This window comes from Sturnira hondurensis, unplaced genomic scaffold (genome assembly GCF_014824575.4).
Source record: "Sturnira hondurensis isolate 20B ecotype Veracruz unplaced genomic scaffold, ASM1482457v3 Scaffold0004136, whole genome shotgun sequence".
NCBI classification, from domain to species: Eukaryota; Metazoa; Chordata; class Mammalia; order Chiroptera; family Phyllostomidae; genus Sturnira; species Sturnira hondurensis.
This window is the reverse complement of record NW_028076767.1, coordinates 13,780,226-13,801,630: the sequence shown is the minus strand read 5'-3', so window position 1 is coordinate 13,801,630 and position 21,405 is coordinate 13,780,226. Positions and strand designations below refer to the sequence as shown.

Genomic DNA, 21,405 nt, shown 5'->3' with positions numbered 1-21,405 from the left:
TTTAGTGATGGGTAATATGAAGCAGTAATAAAAAACCTCTAAGTAATTTACAATTCTCTTAATATTTTAAAAAATGTGATTAAGTGCTCTATACAAAGGCGTTTTCCATGTTCTTCTAGTTAAAGGGCAGAAAGAACTTAAACATGGCAAGACTGCAACACGCCAAAGGTCACATAACCTGTAGTCAACCAGATTTCCTAATTATTAATCTGGTGCAATATTTTAAGGTTCATTAGATTACTAAACCTGACTAGTTAAGAATGTACCTGACACACATCCTGTTTCATAAAAATCATCCCATTAACCTTTGTGGATCTGTGCATTTAAACCTACTTATCTAGGAAATCATCTAAAAACATTTTTTTCTAAATCGTGAAGTGGAGTGTATGTATAGGCTCGGAGAAAACTGAAGAGTTTATTAGATCCTAGGCTCTTTTTCTACAGGTTCAGACGAATAGAAGGATGAAGTGATACCAGGCTGAAACAATTCAGAGAACCAGTATTCGGATGCTTCTACTTTAAAGGACGCTTCTGTTTCTAAATGATAAAGCAGGTTTTAAAATACAAAAATACATATTTTTCTTTCAAGCAAACTGATGTTGAGAGAATCACTGCTGTTCAAAAATATTGAGATACTGTTGTGCGTTAATAAAGTGATTTTTGAAAAGGAAAGCAACTGTAGTCTAGAACTTCTCTCTTCGCCCGCCTCCAAACTCCAGCCCTCCACATAGCTAAGTCGCATAGCTGAAAGGATTTTGCTCATTTTTTCCAAAACACTTCACATTTGGGTAGTCGCCAACCATGGAAAGTTTCAAGTAAATGTAACATTTGGGAGAGGGACGAGGCTCCTCTGGGGCCGCCTTCGCGGGACCGCGGCCCTCAGAGGCGTAGCCACACGCCCTTACCCGACAGCCGGGGTCCAGTCGCAAGTCTGGACCAGCCCTGCTCTCGCCAGCCTCGCTGACCCCCGGCCCCTCAGTAGCAGGGGCTCGTGCCCATCACCCTCCCCAGCAGTTTGAGGACCAGAGTCCAGAAGCCCATCCGTTTCGTAAATGACAGGACTCCTGAGTCCCCGGTTCCCAAACAGGGCAACCTCGGCATCTGTAAAGCAAGAGGAAGGGGCTACTCTGCAGCCCCGCCGGGCTCTGCCGCCCCACACATCAGTTTGCTTCCTCTCCCCGCCTCTAGCCAATCCCTCGTCAGCCTCGTCGCGTATTAAGCGCCGAGAGAAATTTGACTGCTCCAGTCCCCAATCAGAAGAGAGGTTGAGAATCTGAACCAATAGGAGCAGGCAAAGTGGGCAGAGCGTCGGCGTCTTCCCTCCTACCCAGGGGGGGGTGAGGGCGGAATGTCCCCCGCCCTCCCCAGCACCTCAGCCTTAGTGCGGAGCCCTCGGCGTGAGAGGAGCAGAGGCAGAGGCACTGGCACGGGAGGCGGAACCACACCCACACCCACGTCGCTGCCCCTGTCCTTGCTTGTCCTCGCTTGCCCTTTCGCCGTCCCGCAGGATAACGCATTCTGATAGGAGAGCGGCCGCCCACGTCCCTAGCATCTTTCCGTGTCCAGCCCGCACTGACTGATCCGGCGGCATGATGCGACTTCGAGGTTCGGCGATGCTGCGGGACCTTCTCCTGCGGCCGTCCGCTGTCCCCAGCGCGGCTCTGAGGCGGGGGCAGCCTCTCGCCACGCTGTGCCGGCGCGCCCGGGGTGGGGGACCGGAGGCCGCGGCATCCGCGGTGGCCGCGCGGCTCTACCCCTGGTGGGGCGGGGGCGGCCGGCCCGCGGGGCTCCTTGCCCGCGGCTTGTCCAGCTCCCCCTCAGAGATCCTCCAGGAGCTGGGCAAGGGGGCCTCGCAGCAGCAGCAGCAGCAGCAGCAGCCGCCGCAGCCAGGGGCGTCGCCGCCGGCGACCCCACCAGCGCCGGGCCCCAAGGACGGCCCCGGGGAGACGGAAGCGTTCGGCAACCGCGAGGGCAAGGAGCTGGTGGCCTCAGGAGAAAAGTGAGTGTCTCCGCGCGCGGAGGCGGCGGAGGCCTCGTTACGCGTGGGGCCCGGCCCGGGTGGGGCCTGCTTTGGGGCGGGATGGGAGCTGAGGGTCTAGGAGAAAGAAAGAAAGAAAGATGCCGGGCGGCCTGCGCCGTCTTCGCCCTGCGATTAGGCCCAGCCGCGCCGGAGCCTTCCCGGCACGCGCCCCTCCGCTGGGCCCTCACTTCTTTTCCGGGGCGGCCCGGGTGGTTCCCCTCCCGCTTGGGAGATGTGGCTGCCCGGACCGCGCCGCGTGCGCTGCGCCCTGGCTCCGCGCTGCAGTGGCCGGGCGCGCGCCCAGCCCTTCGTGGGGGATGCCCACGAACATCTACGCAGAGTGACATTTGGGAGTCGGGCGTTCAGCAAGCCTGTGCTTTCCTGACTCGTTTTTCCGGGCTCGAGTTTCCTCTCAGTCTGGCGTTCCTAGCTCTCTGCCACCATCTGTTTGGAAGTCCAGCGTGAGAGTATTCTTAGTATTAACAGGGTGGCTCCTTCAGGCCCCTTGTTGGGCCCTCGGGGGCACCGGAAATAATGTTTCTGAAGCGAGATTAGAAGGAAAAAGGTCACGTGGCGAAGAAGATGGGGCACGCACCACAGACCACCTGTGTGCGCTGTGGCTTTGGCCTGTCTGATGTCCTGCGTGAGGTGGGCGATTGTCTTGAAAATAAAAGTCAGAATTCCGAAGACGAAATGTGACGGGTAAAAGACTAACTGAAACATTCGAGTTAACGTAAACTGATAGGATGTTAATTCACTTGTACCACAAAGCAGTTTAGTCTTAAAGTGGGTTTTTCTTACACAGCATGTTAAGCAATTTCCTGGATATTTTGTCTTGTGTGCTGTAAATGGACACCAGTTTATCTGTCTGCTTGCTTTATACGTTACTCTTTTTCTGATACTGTACTAACATTATGTGACCGGTTTTGTCTCCTTTTTATTTATGTTAGTATCTCCAGCTCCATAGTACCTTAAGCCAAATCGAAAGTGTGATTCTTACTACTTTCAATATCAGGTCTGTTAAATATTTCCAGTAATTGAAGTTGGTACCTTTCTAAAACATTCCAAAACAAAGTTGTTTTCCCAGACTGAAAAAAATTCTATTTTTTAAAAAATTGCTTAATGGGCAAAATTTGTAGTATTATGTGATAATGATCACGTGCTACAGAATTAGTAACCTTATGACCATAGGCACACATTTAACATCTTCAGTTAGATAAATCCTTTCAAGATCTAAAAAGCTAGACTTATGTGAAATTTCTACCTCTCCTAGTTTTTTTAGAGACTAGAGTGTGTATGGTTAATCTCATATGGTACGCACTTTTATTTAACATCATCTGTTTTATTAGACATGTAACTAGTTTAAATACCTGTGCCCAAAGTTACAGGTATTGCAAAATGCAATTACTGGCATTTAAATGTTGCCCTTGAAGTCTATAGAGTAGGAACTGCTTTTTAGTGAAAATGCCTTCCAGTCTGTCTCTCTTCAGGGACTCTACTGTCCCACTTTTATTTCCCTTGTCAGGAAGCTGAGCCCCTTTTGTGATTTACATGTTTTCCAGAAGCTTGAACCTTCATTGCCTTCTAAATAACATCTTTTGTTAGCAATAACTTTGAAACACTATTTTGGCAAATAACACTTACTTACTGACTTATACTTAACTGACAATCCCTACATTAAAAAATGTCCTGTCCTCTCTCCCCAGCCCCCAAAGAAAATCAGTCTAGGCCAGGGAATCCTTCAACAATATTTGTTTGCTCAAATGTCCTGAGAGTTTGGGTGGCTAATAAGAAGATAATTTTGTTTACATTAGTTCAAACGAGATTTTGGATTTTTTTGCCACCAAAGTTGGAGTAATAGCTGGACTGATTCAAACAAGCATACCTTGCAGATAGTGTGGGTTCACTTACACACTGTTGTAATAAAGTGAGTATTGCAATAACAAGCAAGTCGTACTCTTTTTGCTGGTCTTGCCTTCAGTTTGGAAAAAACACAAAAATGCCATATCTGTGAAATACAGTAAAGTTGAATGCACTAAAACGAGGCATGCCTTTATACCATAATCCTGAGAGCTTTCAGTCAAGGATTTCAAGAGTGAACCCCAGCTGTCTCCAGTTTATGTATAAAGTGAAGAACACTGGTCTTAAGATTGTGCAAAAAAATTTTAATCTAGCTAAAGATCCTATTTTCTGAATAATCTGCTCTTTCCTACTTTGACTTCTTTCATTTTGCCTTTACGTAATAAACATTTTTCTTATGCTGGGAGGTACGATTCTAGTTGATCCTGTTATCCTTTATAATGCTCAGCTTCCAAAGCATCATCATCCCTCAATCATCAGCAAGCCACCTGGAATGCCAGCACTCACTCAGGACTCTGGCAGGTTTTATAGAGGATTACTAAAAGAAATAGCCGGGTGAAAAATGAGTTAATATTTTGTAAAGGGCTTACTTAGAACAGTCTTTGGCATGTGTTAAGTACAACATAACTGTTTATTAAATAAATAAGAATATTAAATAAATAAGAATAAAATTGCTTTGCTATTGTAAAACCTGATAAGGACATCCATTGGTCTTTTAATTTTAGGCTCACACATAAGAAACTTTTTTAGTGTCCAGAAAAAAAGTTATGTTGCGAAAGTGTGTTTCTTATAGGAAACTATGTGACTTGCACTGTTTACCCTTTTGCCCTGCTTACCATAAGCTCAGAGTGAATTTAATACTTAAATATAGCAGTTTTGTTAGTTCACATGGCTGGATATTTGCTTTTCCTACTTACCTTGGTCTAACTATATTTTATCAACCTTATCATACTATATTATGGAAAGCAGTGGGATATAAACAGGTTACCTACTTACCTTTTTCCCATGGTCAAACTCTGAGTCATTGTCATTCTAGTACTTGCTATCTCCTTCAGCCAACTTCAGTTCTGGTTTAGGTTAAGATTTTACTACTGTCCTTTATATCTTATGGAAAAATGTAATGATATGTGTCCAGTTTTCCATGTAGTGCTCTATTTTGTTATTGTCATTTTGAAAACCACTTTGCTCAGCTCTCTCGGTTTTTAAGTTGTCTCTTCTTTCCTGACTCTTTTTCGTTTGTTCACTGGTTAAACCGTGAGGCTGAGGCCTTTGCTTCTTTTCCATTTGCCTTCTGAAGAGCATATCCCTTCTCTCAGTCTTGACTCTTTGTGAATATTATCTCCCCTCCAAGCTCTGTTCTTTAATTTATCTCCACATATCTGATGACTTCAAATTTAAAATCTGTATCAATTCTTTTTTTTAATCCTCACCCAAGGATATTTTTAATTGATTTTAGGGGAGAGGAAGTGGGGAGGAATGGGGAGAGACAGAGAGACAAAGACACCAATGTGAGAGAGAAGCATCATTTGGGTGTTTCCTGTACTCACCCTGACCAGGAATTGAACCCACAACCTTTGGTGTATGGGACAAGGCTCCAGCCATCTAAACCACCTGGCAAGGGCCCCATATCCATTCTCTTGTCTCATTTTAATCTATTATGCATATTGTTTTGAGATTAATTACAGACTTTTAATTTCAAAATATCACTGGAATAAGTATTATAAAAAAGTCACAGACCATGCTATAGCATTAGGGATTCTTTTTTTTTCCAGACAGAGGTGAAGTTGGCAGGGGGGGGGGACCTCAGTGTATGGTTGCCTCTCACACATGCTCCCTACTGGGGATGTGGCCTGCAACTCAGGCATGTGCCCTGACTGGGAATTGAACCAGCAACCCTTTGGTTTGCAGGTCAGTGCTCAATCCACTGAGCCACACCAGCCAGGGCAGCATTGAAGATTCTTGGTTAACCTTTATACCAATCAGTACTTGTCTTAACATAGCCATTTTTATCACAGTGTCTTTTTCTCTGTCAAGCATGCCATGCTTCATTTCTGTAAAGCCCAGAAGTATATTCTCAGGTCCCTGCGAAGGATTGGCAGGTGGGGATGAGGGGGCATTTTATTATTTAATTAGAAAGGAAAAGAGTGATAAAACAGAAGGACGAGGCTGGGAAAGTAGCAATACTTGTAATGCTCTTTGGAAAATAGATAATCATATCTATCTTCTACAACATTGAAAGTATTCCATTAAAACAACATTATTTTTTCTGTATCAGATTGGCAGATGTTCAATTAAAGCAAGTAATGCAAAGGTTGTGGGAAGTGGGAACTCTTACATTATTGGTAGAAGTATAAATTAGTTCAGCTGTTTGTGAGGGCAGTTTGGTAGTATCTTGAAAACTGCATACTCACATGCAGTAATTGTTTGCTCACCTATTCAAAGTCATGGCATTTCAAAAGTATTTTTAAAATTAAAATAGAATAATTATTATACTAAAAGTGAAAGTGCACACAAAAGTGATTTCAGCTACTTTCAGATACTTTGACTTTGTTTCTGGAGCTTATATTCTTAAGAAATGGAAAGCGAGGGCCAGAGAATCATTACATTCTATTGAGAATTGAATTTCAAAGTAAGATTAAATACTTACGCATTTCAGCAAACATTGAATTAGGCCTATAGAATAGTACTGATAATAAAATTGAGATAGTGTTTGGCAGGTATAAGTAATACATTTTGGAATCAAAAAACAATCTGTTGGAATAGATGACATTCTGTAAGATCATTTAATAATACATTTGTTTTTAATTTGTAAAAGCATATTTTCAGTTCACTTAAGCTAAAATCAAAATTGAAAGTATAATTAATTTTGATAGGGGTTTTCTCAGTGGGCCGGCCCCCTTAGTCATTTTATTTATGATTTCCTCAATATTAAAAAAATTAAAAAATTTTTTATTAGTGAAGTTTTAATGGGATTATAACACATATACCACTTTTGCTGCCTAATATTTACAACAAACTACACATCTATTTAGCTGTCAGTACATCTATATATGATCTGTAATTAACAAACTGCATGCTACTAATAAATATTCAGATGAAGGTCACTGAAAGAGCATGCATTAGATCCAGAAATTTAGTGCCTTGAGTTTTAGCTTCTTGTTTTCAGGTTTTACTGTTTACAAAGAAGTCTGTCTACCTCAGAATCAACTAGTTCAGGATATGACAATCAAATAAAATTTAATCTTTTTTTTGGAGACAATATGTAGGGAAAAGTTATTGAGGGAGAGGCAAGGGTGTAGGACACTATTTTAGTTTGGAAAAAATAAATGTCCCCTTGGAAAGAAATTTGTTGAAGATATTTGTAGGTTTCTTTGAGTTAAAAAAAACACTATTCAAAATTGGTAAAAAAAACTGTATACTAGTACCTTCTTGTAGTACTGAAGTAAAGAAAAATTATGTCTGTAGAAACTGAAAGTCTAATTGTAGGATTTGTATTCTTTAAGGAGCTCAGTCTTTGAATCCTATATAAAAACCAAGGAGTGGCTTGTTTGTGCCTTTTCACTTTTTTAAGTCATTTGATACTAAGAAGAATGCTTGCCTTGACTGTTTGAGGCTCAGTTGCTTGGGCATCCTTTGGCAAAGTGAAAGATTGCTGGTTTGATTCCTCCTGGTCAGGGCACATGCCTGTTGCGGGTTCAGTCCCCTATTGGGGCACGTACTAGAGGCAACCAATCAATGTTTTTTACATGGATATATTCTCTCCCTCTTCTTCCCTCCCTAAACAAACAAACAAACAAATAAATAATTTTTTAAAGGAAGAATGCTCAAGAAAGCCTAGTGAACTTTATAAAAATAGTTACTACGTAATTATGGATATCTCTAAGTAAGGCAAATAGCTTTCAAGTAGAGTTGCTGTTAGTATGATTTTATCCTGGAATCTACTCAGGTGTAAAAGTGCTTTGGTTGTGAAACAGTGCATGTGACTGATTACTGGGTGATTTTTCTGACCACCTACGATGTAGTAGAAATGAAATGCTAATGTGTCTTGGCTTCCTTTGGGATGTATGCCTGGTAAGCAAGTAACGTTACTGCTTACTAAAGAAATGTTTATAGTGAAAACACTAATTTTAAAACACAGAATTATTGATATTGCATGATGCGCAAAAGTTGATAGCTTTCAGGATTTAGAAATACATTTTTTGCATACTAATTTTTGGTACAGGCCTCTAAAGATTTTTAAATTGTCGTATTGATGAGGATATTGAGTGACATAGATACTTCCTTAGGTTCTTGGTGTAGGAGTTATTAAAAGAGTACAGACTTTCTGAAGAACAGTTTTAAATTGTATGAAGAACTGTAGGGTAACAAAGTAAGTTACGTATAGAAAAGATTTACTAATATTTTGGCATGGTATTATGCATATTAGAAGAGTGGGGGAAAACTTGTGTTCAACATTAGTGGAATGGTTACATTACAGTACATCCACATGAAAGTCCCTTATTTGGTTATTTAAAATGTATACAGATTATTTTTATGGATATAAGGGAAATGCCATGTTGGGCCAAAAGTTAGAATGCAGATTTTTTAATGATATCTCAAGTGATCTTAAGCTTTTGAAAAAAATGCTTTAAAAAGTGATAGAGGGGAATAAGCCGCGGAGATAATAGCAGTTGTGGTTTGTGAGACTGAACATTACTTTTCTTGTCTCCTTGAAGTTACTTTTAAGATTTCACTTTATAAGTACATATAATGGTTATATATAACTTTTCTCTGAAGGGTCAAATAGTGTATAAACTGTATTTAGTTATGTAAGGTAGTCTTTCATACTCTGGTTCTGCTTTGGATGAGTTTGTTCTGTGGATTTCTGTATATCTTTTTATCAGTTGCCACATCTTATTCTTGTCCTTCATGTCTCTACTACAGCTATTTTCACTCTCACCTTCTGTACCCCATTGCCCTTAGCTTTAAGAGAAATGTGGTAAAATAAATATAAAATGTACTGGTTTAACATTTTGTAAGTATACAATTCAGTGATATTAAGTACTCTGTTTATTTAAAAGAACCCAGGTAATTGAGCTTGATGTATAAAATGTGTGTACATAAGTCCTTTATGTACACACAGGTCCTGAGTCAGTAAAATTTGTGGTCTTTAGTGTAGGAATTTAGGAGATCTATTTTTACCAATCCAAAAACTGAGAATTAAAGTTGGAAATGATTATAAAGACATCTTAATTTCCCCTCATTTTACATATTTTATAAACTGGCCACAGATATTCAAAGACATAATCAAGGTCATACATTAATAGGATTTCTTTAAAAAATCTAGTATTTGCAGATTAATAAAACACTGTGTTGAATTGATTACTTTTTGAGGTTCAGGATTGGAAGAGACCCTAAAATTCCATCTCCCTAGCTGATGCACTTCTCTCTTCTTTTATAAAAATTCCCCTATAGACTGTTACTCATTTTTTGCTTGAATACTTCTTGACAAGATAATTCATTTCCTTATCCGGCAGCCCATTTTCAGAGCTGTTTTGTATTACGAGTAGCTTAAGTTTGCCTTTTATTAATATCTACCCATGTATTTTAGTTATTTCAAAGAAAACATCTCTGCTCTGGTATCAAAGTGGCTGAAGTGACAGAATTCACATAATATGTATTTTTACAACTAGAATGATTTGTTAAAGGATACTTGACTAAAGGGATATCTGGTTGGAACAGCTAACAGAGTTGGACCTTGGAGGCTTGATCTGCCATGTACTCATCCCCCCATCAGAGAGTGGCAGATTACCACCCCCGCCCTACCACCACCCATTAAGACTTCTGAAGCTGTGCATGTGGACAGATTACCATTAGCTGATATGAATAGCCCAGCCATTTCCTCACATAAAGCTAGCTTTTGTGCTTCTTTCTTTGGCTTGGCCTTGAGTAAATTTCAATGAAGTCCAATCAAAACAGCAGCCCTAATTTAATATAATCCCATCCTTGCTTTTTTTAGGATGCAATTTTAACAAGGCAGAACAAAAATTTAATCACCTAACATTTTCAAGGATAAAAATTGACCTTTGTCAAGAAAGCTGTAAGTTTAGGGTGACCATCCACTACGGCCTACTTTTAGTTAGGCCACCATATGTGGCTACTTTCCATTTCTGGGTTTGTAGGCCCACCATGTACACCTCCCCTCAACTTTTCAACTTCAGTACGTGGCCCCTTTTTCATTGACACAGCAGGAAGTACCTAGGGCTGGAAACCAAGAACCAGCTCTCTTAGACTAATTCTGGTTCAGTGACTCAGAGTTGTGTGACATTGGACATGCTGCTTGATTTTGAGACTGTCCTTATCTGTAAATTGGGAACTGTTTACCCCCCTTGCTTTATTGCCTAGGATTTTAAGATAAAACAAAATTTATTTTTAACAGTAAATCTTCAAAATATGTAAGATCTTTTATATTCCACCAACAATAACCCTTGGAGTAAAGTGACTTAGAAAGTAAGTAGAATTTGTCACTTTGTCAGACATATAATGGTAGATGGTTAGCTACCTTCAATTCAACTTTCAACCTCACAGGTTTAATCTACTATTTGCTAATGATGATGGACACAGTAAGATCACTCAAATTCAAAATGATAAACATTTAGAAACAAAAAATTGCTTTTAAGATCATTTTTGGGGTGATACTTTGTCATTTGTTGGTTGACTTAACATAGATATCTTCCAACCATGAAAATTAGGTATTTTAATAGCTTGTAGGTAGAAAAAGGCATATTAATTCATCTATCCTGAGTTCTGGTTGTTTGCTATTCTTTACAAACATCCAGTGAATGCTTAACTTCATTGTTTTGGTAGTTCTTTTTCCTTTGTCTGAAATCCCCATTTGTTGCCATGTTTCTAGCTCCTACCCAGCTTTCAAGTCTAATTCATATTCTTCCTATTCTAAAAAAAGCTTGACTTTATTAGTCCACAGTGAAATAATTTTCAGTGACTGGATCCCATAGATCTTTTCCCATAATTCTGCCTTACGTATGTTGTTGTATTTCCCTTTTAGGTTGTAAGCAACAACTAACAACATTGTACATGTCATAGATGGCAGTTAAATGCATGGGGACTTTTTTAAAGAAGTCATTTCTGTTTTTTAGGCAGATATTTTGTGAGGGTAAAGTATGGAAGGAATGGGTGAAAGAAGGAACAAAGTGATGGTGAATGGATCTTAAAGGCAGAAATCAGAAAGGAAACGAGGGAGAATAAAAGGAAAGGAATAAAAGTACAAAAAAGGATTTTTTCTTTGAATTTATTAATCTATACATGTTCTGTTTTAATTGTTGAGTGTGATTACCATTTTATGTTTTTCTCTAGGGTGTCTGCAGGGATCACTTGGGATTATTGATATATTGAATTAACATTAATAACAACATTAAAATGTTAATGTTATCATTTGAAAGCCTGCTACAATCTTTTTTTGTTCTTGTTCATTAAAACTTAAATACTTCTCAAGGATTTTCTAGTTACTGTATAGTAATTGAAAACTGAGTTTTTAGCTTTTAAATTTTATTAGCAAAATATGTCATTGTGAAGTGTCAGAAAACCATACTCAATTTGAGGGGGAAAAAGGACAAGAAAAAAGATCTTTGGAGTAATTTCTACCCGTGTAAAAGTTTGGGGAGAATCTGTACATTTGGTCACCAGATTGTTGATGATAACTCATTCTCAAATCAGAGTCTGAACTTTTGAATGCTGAGATAGTAGTATTTTATTTTTGTTAATTCTGACCACTTATTTTGTGAGAATAGTTTTTAGAGATGGCTTAAATTTCTCTTGTGGATAAAAATTAGTCACATCCAAAAGCAAGTAAACATTTTTCTTTTTTGCTAGCTGTGGCAATAATTTAGTCACTTTAATTTTAATTTTTATTTTTGGCATTGTGTTCCATAAGCTAAAGAAGTGGATACGTATTTTATGTTATTTGCATAGCTTTTAAGCAAAGCAAAAACTGTTTACCGGTGTGATAAATACACAGAAACCTTATCCTGCAGTTTTTAAAGTGATAAACTACCACTGTCTGAAGTTTATTTGACAAACCATTTTCTGTTAATAATTGGTATGTTCAAATTTTTCACTGATTTTCTGGCTCAGTTTTTCTTTAAATACAACTTATTAATATTGTTGAACACTTCAATGGTTTTAGATATGGGTAAGGTCAAGAAAAACTGTATTATAACAGTAATAACAACTAATAACCAGCTAGTAAATTTGAAACCCAGTACACTGTAGTGGTAAATGGCTGACTCTGGATGAACAGAAGTTCATCTTTGCTACTATACAGTCTTGGGAAGTTTCATGTGTCTGACCCTCTGTTTCCTCATTTGTGAAATGGGGATACAGTCATACATTTTTTCAACAAATAGTAAACCAGGAACCATACTGTATTGGGGGTATAATAATACCTTATGTCTTAAGATCATTGGAGGGATTACATTAGAATGCATGCTCTGAGAGTATTTAGAATGTAAGTTACACATTAATTTAGCTCTTATTTTTAAAATATTGCAAATATATTTTTTAATCCTCAGGGCTATTTTTAGAGAGAAACAGACAGACAGGCATTGATGTGAAAGAGAAACATGAATTGGCTGCCGCCCACACACACCCAAACTTCGGACTGCGCCACAACCTTTTATCATATGGGACGACACTTCAACCAATTGAGCCACCTGGCCAAGGCCGGAAATACATTTTAAAAAGTTTTTTAGGAGCCAAAATTTTTTCAGGGAATAATTATATATCCAGGATATATCACTAAATTATGATATGAGTGAAGTTTATTTAAAATCTTGGCCTGAAATTCATATATTTTAAGGTCGACTTTAAAAAACTGAAAGTTTTAAACAGCTTTGAACACACATATAAATTATATTAATGTCAACAGTAATATTTTAGGAGAATTTACATGTTTGCATGTATAACTGTACATGCTCTGAACCAACTCTGTTTTTTTTAAGATAGAAGATCACTAATAGGGAAATTATATTAACTAACTACTAAATACATGTGGTCAGTCTTAACTAAAGTGTGTAACTTATATAATCTTTGGGTAATCCAGTACATATTTGGACACCTAGAAAAGCGTTTTTAACAATATAAAAACAATTTTAAAAAGACTTATGCTGTGTAACAGTTTATTTTACAAAAGTAATTACAAAATTTTCCTTTTAAAGTTGCCATTATACTAATGGCTAGTCCAGAATTGAGTTAAGGTCTGAATTTAAGAAAACAAGTATTCCCTTACATAATTTTCTCTCTTGCTTCCTTGAAATTCAGGTAAAGTCCTTTCCAGAATATTTTATATATACAGACATATATATATATATACATATATATATACACATACATACATATACACAGATGTATATATTTCTTCCCAATTTTAATAAATATGGGTGGAGAATGGATTAAGCTGTCTTAGCTCTGTAGTCCTTATAACATTGCCGTAATGCTTATTGACAGTATTGGTGGACAGAATAATGGAATGTGTTAATTTCTGTTTCTGGTCCCTCCAAAAGAAGACATTTAATGTTTATTGTAGTTTGTTTACTTGAAAGCTTTTCGGTGTGTAGGAAAAAGTTCCGTTCTTATTTAAAAGTTTGGTTAATCATAGCATTTTGCTAGTTAGTTAATTAAGATTTTAATGATAAAAATTTTTATTTTAATAGGCTTTCTGATTTGTGGCATTTGATCTGTATATGTAAACCTAGAACACTTTAGAAATAGTAACTGTAGCTATCATCAGTTGAGTATTTACATTCTGCCAGGCAGTGTTCTTAAGGTACTGAATGTGTAAGTCAGCTGTTCCTCACAAAAACCCTGTGAGGTAGATGCTGTTACTCCCTTTCTCAGATGAGGAAACTGAATCACAGAAAGGTCAGTTTACACAAGGTGACCCAGTTTAAGTATTATAGCCAGGATTCAAAAACTTGTATGCTAATCTTTACTGCCTAGTACTTAATTGCTGCCTCCCTCAGATTTTGCAGTCAGGTTAACTATTTGAATAATATGTAAATATAGTCATTTAAAAAAAGCAAAGTTTTGGCTCTTAACCTGAATTTTTGCTGAGCTCTGTAATTAATATTAGGTGATTGTATTAGGCTGTACAGAAAGGTACCACTGTATCACATGGGTAGGCATGTGCACAGCAACAAATGGTAATAAAGATTTTAAAACCTGGAATTTAAAAATACCTGTATTCATTCATGAATCATTATTTACTTGTTTTCCAGTGTAGTTTCAGTGATACTGGTTTGATTTTGATAAATCTACATAACATGTATACTTAGTGAGTAGATCAATTCAATTATAGTCTGGTTTAGAGAATATATAATAATAGATGTAGGTAAATCTATTAGAATCTTCACACAAGACTTAATTTCGTCTTCTTTTCTCCCCTTTAGTAAAATAAAACAGGGTCTGTTACCTAGCTTGGAAGATTTGCTGTTCTATACAATTGCAGAAGGACAAGAGAAAATACCCGTTCATAAATTTATTACAGTAAGTTTCTGTATTTTTCTGTCTTAAACTCTTTAAAAGTAGTACTGAATCAGTAATACAGATATATTGAAATGTAGTCTTAAAGGTCACTTGACATGTAGATTCTGACTGACTATTTCTCTTACTGTGTTTTCAAATTTTTATTATGCTCATTTCAAGGTAATCAGTGAAAGAAAATGAAAGAAAGAATGAGAAACTTGTCCAGAAAGTGGGTAATAGTGACACTAAAATGCCTCATACATATTCAGGTCTTGGGTAGAAGTTTTTATATACAGGAATAAAAACTTTTAGTTGGAATAAGCATAAACATTATTTGCAATATGTATTTACAAACTCTTATTTTTTTAAAAACAGGCACTCAAATCTACAGGATTGCGAACGTCTGATCCCAGGTTGAAAGAGTGTATGGATATGTTAAGATTAACTCTTCAAACAACATCAGATGGTGTCATGCTAGACAAAGATCTTTTTAAAAAGTAAAAATTTCTGACAAACATTTAATGGTGATTGCTATGCTATATGGTGTTTTTTATTTTTAAACAAAATTGCATTATTTAAGGCCGTGTTTCCTGTGTAACTGAAACAAACTGGGTTTTATAAACATCAATTGTTTGAAGAACTTGGCGCACATTAAGGTTCTCTAGTACATTGGAGTGAATGTATACTTTCTTTGAAACTGCTCTAAGGAAATGTAGCTATGAATTTTTCCAGTGTACAGTACCTGGAGATTGCATTCAGTTTAAATAGAGAATACTCTTTGTCCTATCATGGCTGAAATTGAGCGCCAATTCATCTGAATGTCTCACAGGCTTTCTCAGCATGGTCTCTGTTTCTTTCTTTCAAGGTGATTTAGATGACATTATAAAATGAGAGTTTCAGACAGCCTGTATTCCTTAGATTTATAATTCTTCGTTGTTTGCTTCTCTCCTCTCTTTAGATGTATTAATACATAGGCTTTTGACTATTTTGATTTTCTTCAAATATTTAAAAACTAAAGATAACTTTGGAGACTAATGCCTTGATTTGGTTGATTGAGAATATTTATTTTTGATTTTCGTATTTGCTTGTTTATTGTTTATCTTCATTAATGCATTCATTCTACTCTGAATTACTTAATGATTTAATGGACAGCATGTTTGTAATAGATCCCAAAGAGGTAATCGTATTTTAAAGTACTAATAAAGTGAAAACTAATATAAAGTTGTAAATACTACTATAAGACATTAGCTTTTTTCAGACTCTAGGCTTAGGTTGAAATATACAAAAAATTCCAGCATCAGCCTTGAAAATTTATTTGTGTATATATATGTAATTTTTTTATTTTTATTTTATTTTATTTGGGGGGCTGGGTGATATGTGTTCTATATATCTCCTGGGAGTGTCCTGAAATTTTAAGTCATTTGAGGTATAAGTATTTAACTGAGGTCCTTCAAATTTTCTTGGCATGCTGTGAAGAACACTGTTGACAGTGTTGGTTTATCTTTTCACCACAGAGTTCTTGGTTCTTGATTCTGTTAACCTAACCTACCTTATAAAGTATAAATTTTAGTTGCATGTTGGAATAAGCATTAGAAATTTTGAGTCTTCAGAACTGCTTTATTTGTGTAGAGAAGGAAATAATTTCTAGCTAGCTGTACCTTTTTACAATAAAGATTATTTTATTTTTAGTGTTTATGAGCTTTCTGTGCAAAGGACTTTTTGATTAAGTTGCCTTCTGAAGTTATTTTGGCATATCTGATAGTGAAATTGTCAGAGAGATGGTAGGTAGATCTACTGATAATAGATATGAGGACTTGCTTTGGAATTTAAAGTGAAAGCAGCATCTCACACTTGTTTACACTTTTAGTACTGTTTACATTTTTTTGTGCTTTATAAACATGTTGCTATGCTTAAATCTGGAACTAAAAGTAATTTAAATATATTGATTATGAATCCAGGAAATATAAAATTTTCTACCCATGATTATGTAAAAAACAACTACTAGTATTTTAAACACTAATCCAATCCTTTTTTAAATTGACGATTGTAATATAGGCAGTTCCCAACTTTGACAAATGCTTTGTTGTGTATATAAGCAGATAGTGGGAAAGTCTTAAGTCAGTGGGCATAAGGATTGCTCTTTTCATCCCTAGAATTAGGTGATTTAAAAGCTCCGAATATTAACCTTTTTGGGTCACCTGGAAATGTGATTGCTGCAGAGAAGTTCTTCCTCTGTTTTCAAAATAATTTTTCTAGCTAGTGTTGTCAGAGATAAAACTATTTCATCTCCATGTGGGCAGGAAGGAGGTATTATAGTGGAATTCATTTTCCCAGAGAAATAATAAAAAAAGGTGAACAGATTTGAAGTCAATGTATTGATATTTTACCTAAAATACATTGTTGGTAAATATTTGAAGATAATCTGAGAAAGCTATTATGTATGACTTTTTTTTAATGGGAAAATGAGTTCTGAGCATACTGTTTAGAGCATAATGTATTTGTGAAAGCTGGAGACTGCCTGTACCCATTTAGATAGTCAATTGTTTTTAATGCTAATTTATCCTTAAAACTAATAGAAGTAGAAAATTTGTGTTGGAAATGAATACCATGTTTATTCATGCATTTTTAACCATATGAGTATTAGAACTATTTTTATGTGATCATAATTTTTTGGGCTAACCAAATGGAAGTCTCTACATTTGTATGTTTGATTTTGTTTAAAAATTCAGGGTTATTTTACTAGTGAAAATTTATATGTGAGATATTGTGTAAAATACTGACATACATTATACTTAAGACTATGTGTATTGACATACACATAGACACTTAAGAAGGGAAAAAGTGATTATTCTTAGTTTGCAAATGAAAACACTGACCAAAGCATGAGAAAGATGTGGACTACTGAAATGAATAAGCTCTTTCTTCCTCCTCAGAGTTTATTTTGTAGGACTCCTAACTTCCTAGATTCATAGTAGAATAACTGCAAGAAAAATATTTACTACCTGGAATGCTCATCATTACCCAATTAGACACTTTTCTTAGTTTTAAGATTATTTTTCTTGGCCACAGTAATTCACCAGTTAAGGCTGTTACCACAGCTTTATCAGCACCTTCTGGTTTAAAAAAAAAAAAAAAAGCAAAACCCTACTTTCACTGACTGTACAGTTTTGTTAATTATAAAGCCTACTTTTAAAAGTGCTGATAATTTTAAATAGTAGTAAGTTAACAATTTAAATTTGATTGGCAGCCCCATATTTTCTCATGTATAATTTCTTAAATAAAAATGTATATTTGGGCCCTGGCTGGCATAGCTCAGTGGATTGAGCGCAGGCCTGCGGAACCAGAGGATCGTGGTTCGATTCCCAGTCAGGGCACATGCCTGGGTTGCAGGCCGGTTCCTTGCAGGCTAACTACCAGCAGAGGACGCACAAAAGGCAACCATACATTGATGTTTCTCTCCCTCTCTCCTTCCCCTCTAAAGATAAATAAACAAATAAAATCTTTTTAAAAACAACAAAAAAATATGTATATTTGATTTGATAGAGATACAGTGATTTAAGATCAGGAATTGTCGTTTTTTTGCTGAGGAATATATTTTCAGTATATATTTCTTTAAACTCTCATGTATAAATTGAATTGCTGTTTGAAATATATTAAATACTAAATGAATGGCAAAACTTAATACTTTTTAGAGTAACATTGTGTAGCTACCACAAAACAGTTTATCAAAGTTTATTGAAGTAAATACTTGGTATCTCTGGGGTGTCAATTATTTATATATGTATAGGTTAATAATGGGAATTAGGACTATAATTTTTTATGTTTGTAGGGGCACATCCTTGTCACTGGAAACAACCTCTATATTTTAAATCATTTAAATTTTTTGTTGACCAAGTGAGTATATATCCTGAATTTTCATTAATCGTTAAAATGTGAAATCTGGCTTTTAATTTTAATTTGATGTTTTATTAGAACAACTTCAATTAAAATATTGAGATACAAACATTTCTCACCATGGACTCAAAAAGCAAATACTGAGAGTGTCTACTCATTTCTCCATTTATAATTAGTGCAAGTTATATCCTTTCAAGTTAGAGTTTTCTCATCTATGAAGTGGGGAAATTACCCTTCTCAAAGTGTTTATGTTTTAAGGATTAAACAGGGTGAATAGTACTTGAAACTAGGTATATTTTTTAAAATGCCAATTTGGAATATTTTTCTTTTTCTTTCCACCAAAAGAAGCTGCTAATATAGTGTCATACTACTTATCTGTGAGAAATCTGTTACGTAAATGACTTCCCATAGTTAATGCTTTGACTTTAATACTTTATCTATAAACATTTGTGTTTTTTTGTCTCAAAGGCTAGTCCTAAATTGGTATTATAGCTTGATGCTCATGTCTAGCAAGTTTTCCTTTAGCAATTAAATATTTTATTTCTGAGTCATTGAAACTTTAAGGAAGATTAACTTCAAGTATATGGTTGGTTATAACCTTCTTTAAGGTTACATTAATGTATTCATTTTCTGGCTTAAATCCTGTTTAGGACAAAGAATATTAGTTCACATCCTTAAGATTTCATCCCCTCCAGTCACTTGATTTACTATCTTTTAAATAGTTTTAAACAATGAAACATTTTTATTCTACAATCTGTTACATATCTTATAGTCCACAAAATAATGTAATTAAACAGTTTTGGTGATTCAAATAATATAAATTTGATTACATTGTGTTATATATTTTATGTAGAATTACTCATTATTTTTACAAGCATCTTAAGTATGTTTATGAGACAGATTAATGTGACTAAATGTTGATTTTATATCCATTTTTTAGTTTAGAAATGCAAGTTTTTGAAATATAACTCAGGAAAACTGTTAAAACACAAACTATAGCTTTTTGTGAAACTAGTAATAGTTTTGTAGAAATAAGGGATATATGTCTGAGGTTACTTAATGGAAAAAGAAGTAGAATCTCAACTATGACATATTCAAGTCTGATTTTTGTTAACTATATGTCGTACTAAATGCCTGTCAAGTCTGATAGGCTAAGAAATTTGTTTTTAGGTGGTTTTGATACTTAACCTTATGGAATGTTCTGTTGCTTTAATCTTTGGTATAATTCTTAGGCAATCTAATTTATTTCTTTAACTTGTTCAACAGATTACAAACAACTGCATGAAAGCCTGTTTGAAGGAAATAAAACTAATGTAGAAGAGTATAATTTATAGGATTTAATTTGTTGTATAAAATCATGAATTTCTTTATTGTTTAAATAGTCTCCTGATTAACATTGTTATTTCCAAGTACTCATATTTGAAGGACATTCAGTCTTCTTATTTATTTTTTTCACATCCACAGATGTGTTCAAAGCAACATTGTTTTGTTGACACAAGCGTTTAGAAGAAAGTTTGTCATTCCTGACTTTATGTCTTTTACTTCTCATATCGATGAGTTATATGAAAGTGCTAAAAAGCAGTCTGGAGGAAAGGTAACATTTTTAATGTGAATATTTTCCTAAACTAATCACTTAACATTATCTCAACTTGAGGTATAGAGAGTGTGTAGTTTTCTTGTGTTTTGTTAATTTAAAAAAATTAAGTTAAATGAGGCCATTGAATTAAAGTGCTTTTAAAATATTTTAAATATTTGACTTCATTACTTTCAGTAAAAACAAATCTAAGTTTACAAATTCCTTTTGATTTTCAAATGATTGAGATGGCCTTTAAATCTTTAACTAACAAAATAGTAACTTTACTGGGAATTTCTGTAGGTATGTTCCCCTTGAACATTGAATGAAATGTTTTCAGTTAAAAAATCTTCTAAGTAGTAATAAAGGCTATTTTATTCTTCTTCACATTGGAAGATTTTAGATAGTGAAACCCCCCAACCAGCCTGACCCTGGTTAAAGAAATTCTCTATTTCTTTCCCTTACAAAAAATTTTCAATTCCTAGTTTTTCTTTCAGACTCTTTTTTAGGAAGACAGAATACATAGGAAAAGAGGTGATGGTGGAGACTAAGAGAAATCACTTAGATCTCACCTGTAATCCTCAAGTCTGTTGTGCCCTTAGTTTTTATGAGTATTGTTATAAAAGACTACAAAGCCACTGAGTGCTATACAATAGCTATTCATTGGTGGAAGCTAAGGAGATAAATTTTTGGTAAAAGAAAGTATTATTTTATTGTATTGTATCTGTTAATTTTCTATATGTTTGTTAGGTTGCGGATTATATTCCTCAACTGGCCAAGTTTAGTCCTGATTTGTGGGGTGTATCTGTTTGCACAGTAGATGGACAGAGGTAAGTTTATTTCAAATCCATGAAAACCGTCAGTCATTTGTAAAGTAAGAAGTCAGTTGTAAAACATTCAGGAGTTCATGAAGTCCGTGAAAGCCATCTTTGGGGAGTGCTCACACTAACAGGCACAGCTATTGACAAATGAGGATCTAGCAGAATTATGAAAAGCGTAATGATGAGGGTACTTCAAAGAGAATGATTTGACTTTAAAAACCAAGGAATTAAGGAGAGGTCCTTGGAAAAATGTATGAAGTTCTGGAATATTTCTTGAAGAATGGCTTTTATTATGCTGTGAATTAGATGTAAAGATTTAGTAGTGTGTTGTCATTTGTTTTTTGGTTTGTTTTTTTTTTTTTTGTAAAAAAAACCAATATATTTTTATTCGAGGATTTAGCTCAGAGGTATAGTCTTTCTGGAGTTTTTTGTTTTGTTTTTTAATAAGGTAATTTTTAGTTAAAATAATAACATTTAAAATAAGATATACAACTCCTAAGTATATTACAGATTGATGAATTTATAGCATAGATATAATTTTACCCTAAATTTTGTTAAAACTACAGATTATTTAGTCTTAAAATTTTAGGTTTATTTTTCAAGATAATGTCCAAAGAAAGCCTCTCCTTCCCCCACACATTTTTAACAAAATTTGTTAAATTTGATCTCCTAAGGGCCTTTATTCTAATTGATCTTTTGGGGTTTATTTTTCCTAATTA

General features: G+C 35.6%; 1 protein-coding gene across 3 annotated transcripts in view; it reads left to right on the top strand.

The window, feature by feature from the left end:
• The first annotated feature begins 1,388 nt into the window (after nucleotides 1-1,388).
• GLS (glutaminase) overlaps nucleotides 1,389-21,405 on the top strand; it is a 75,274-nt gene continuing 55,257 nt past the window's right edge. For 2 of the 3 annotated variants that reach the window (XM_037043744.1, XM_037043747.1), the window contains exons 1-5: nucleotides 1,389-1,999; nucleotides 14,323-14,419; nucleotides 14,774-14,895; nucleotides 19,757-19,886; nucleotides 20,616-20,695. In XM_037043744.1, coding sequence (XP_036899639.1) covers nucleotides 1,590-1,999; nucleotides 14,323-14,419; nucleotides 14,774-14,895; nucleotides 19,757-19,886; nucleotides 20,616-20,695 — 839 coding nt within the window. In that variant the 5' untranslated portion in view covers nucleotides 1,389-1,589. The remainder of the gene's footprint in view (nucleotides 2,000-14,322; nucleotides 14,420-14,773; nucleotides 14,896-19,756; nucleotides 19,887-20,615; nucleotides 20,696-21,405) is intronic. The other variant, XM_037043746.1, reaches the window with a different exon arrangement.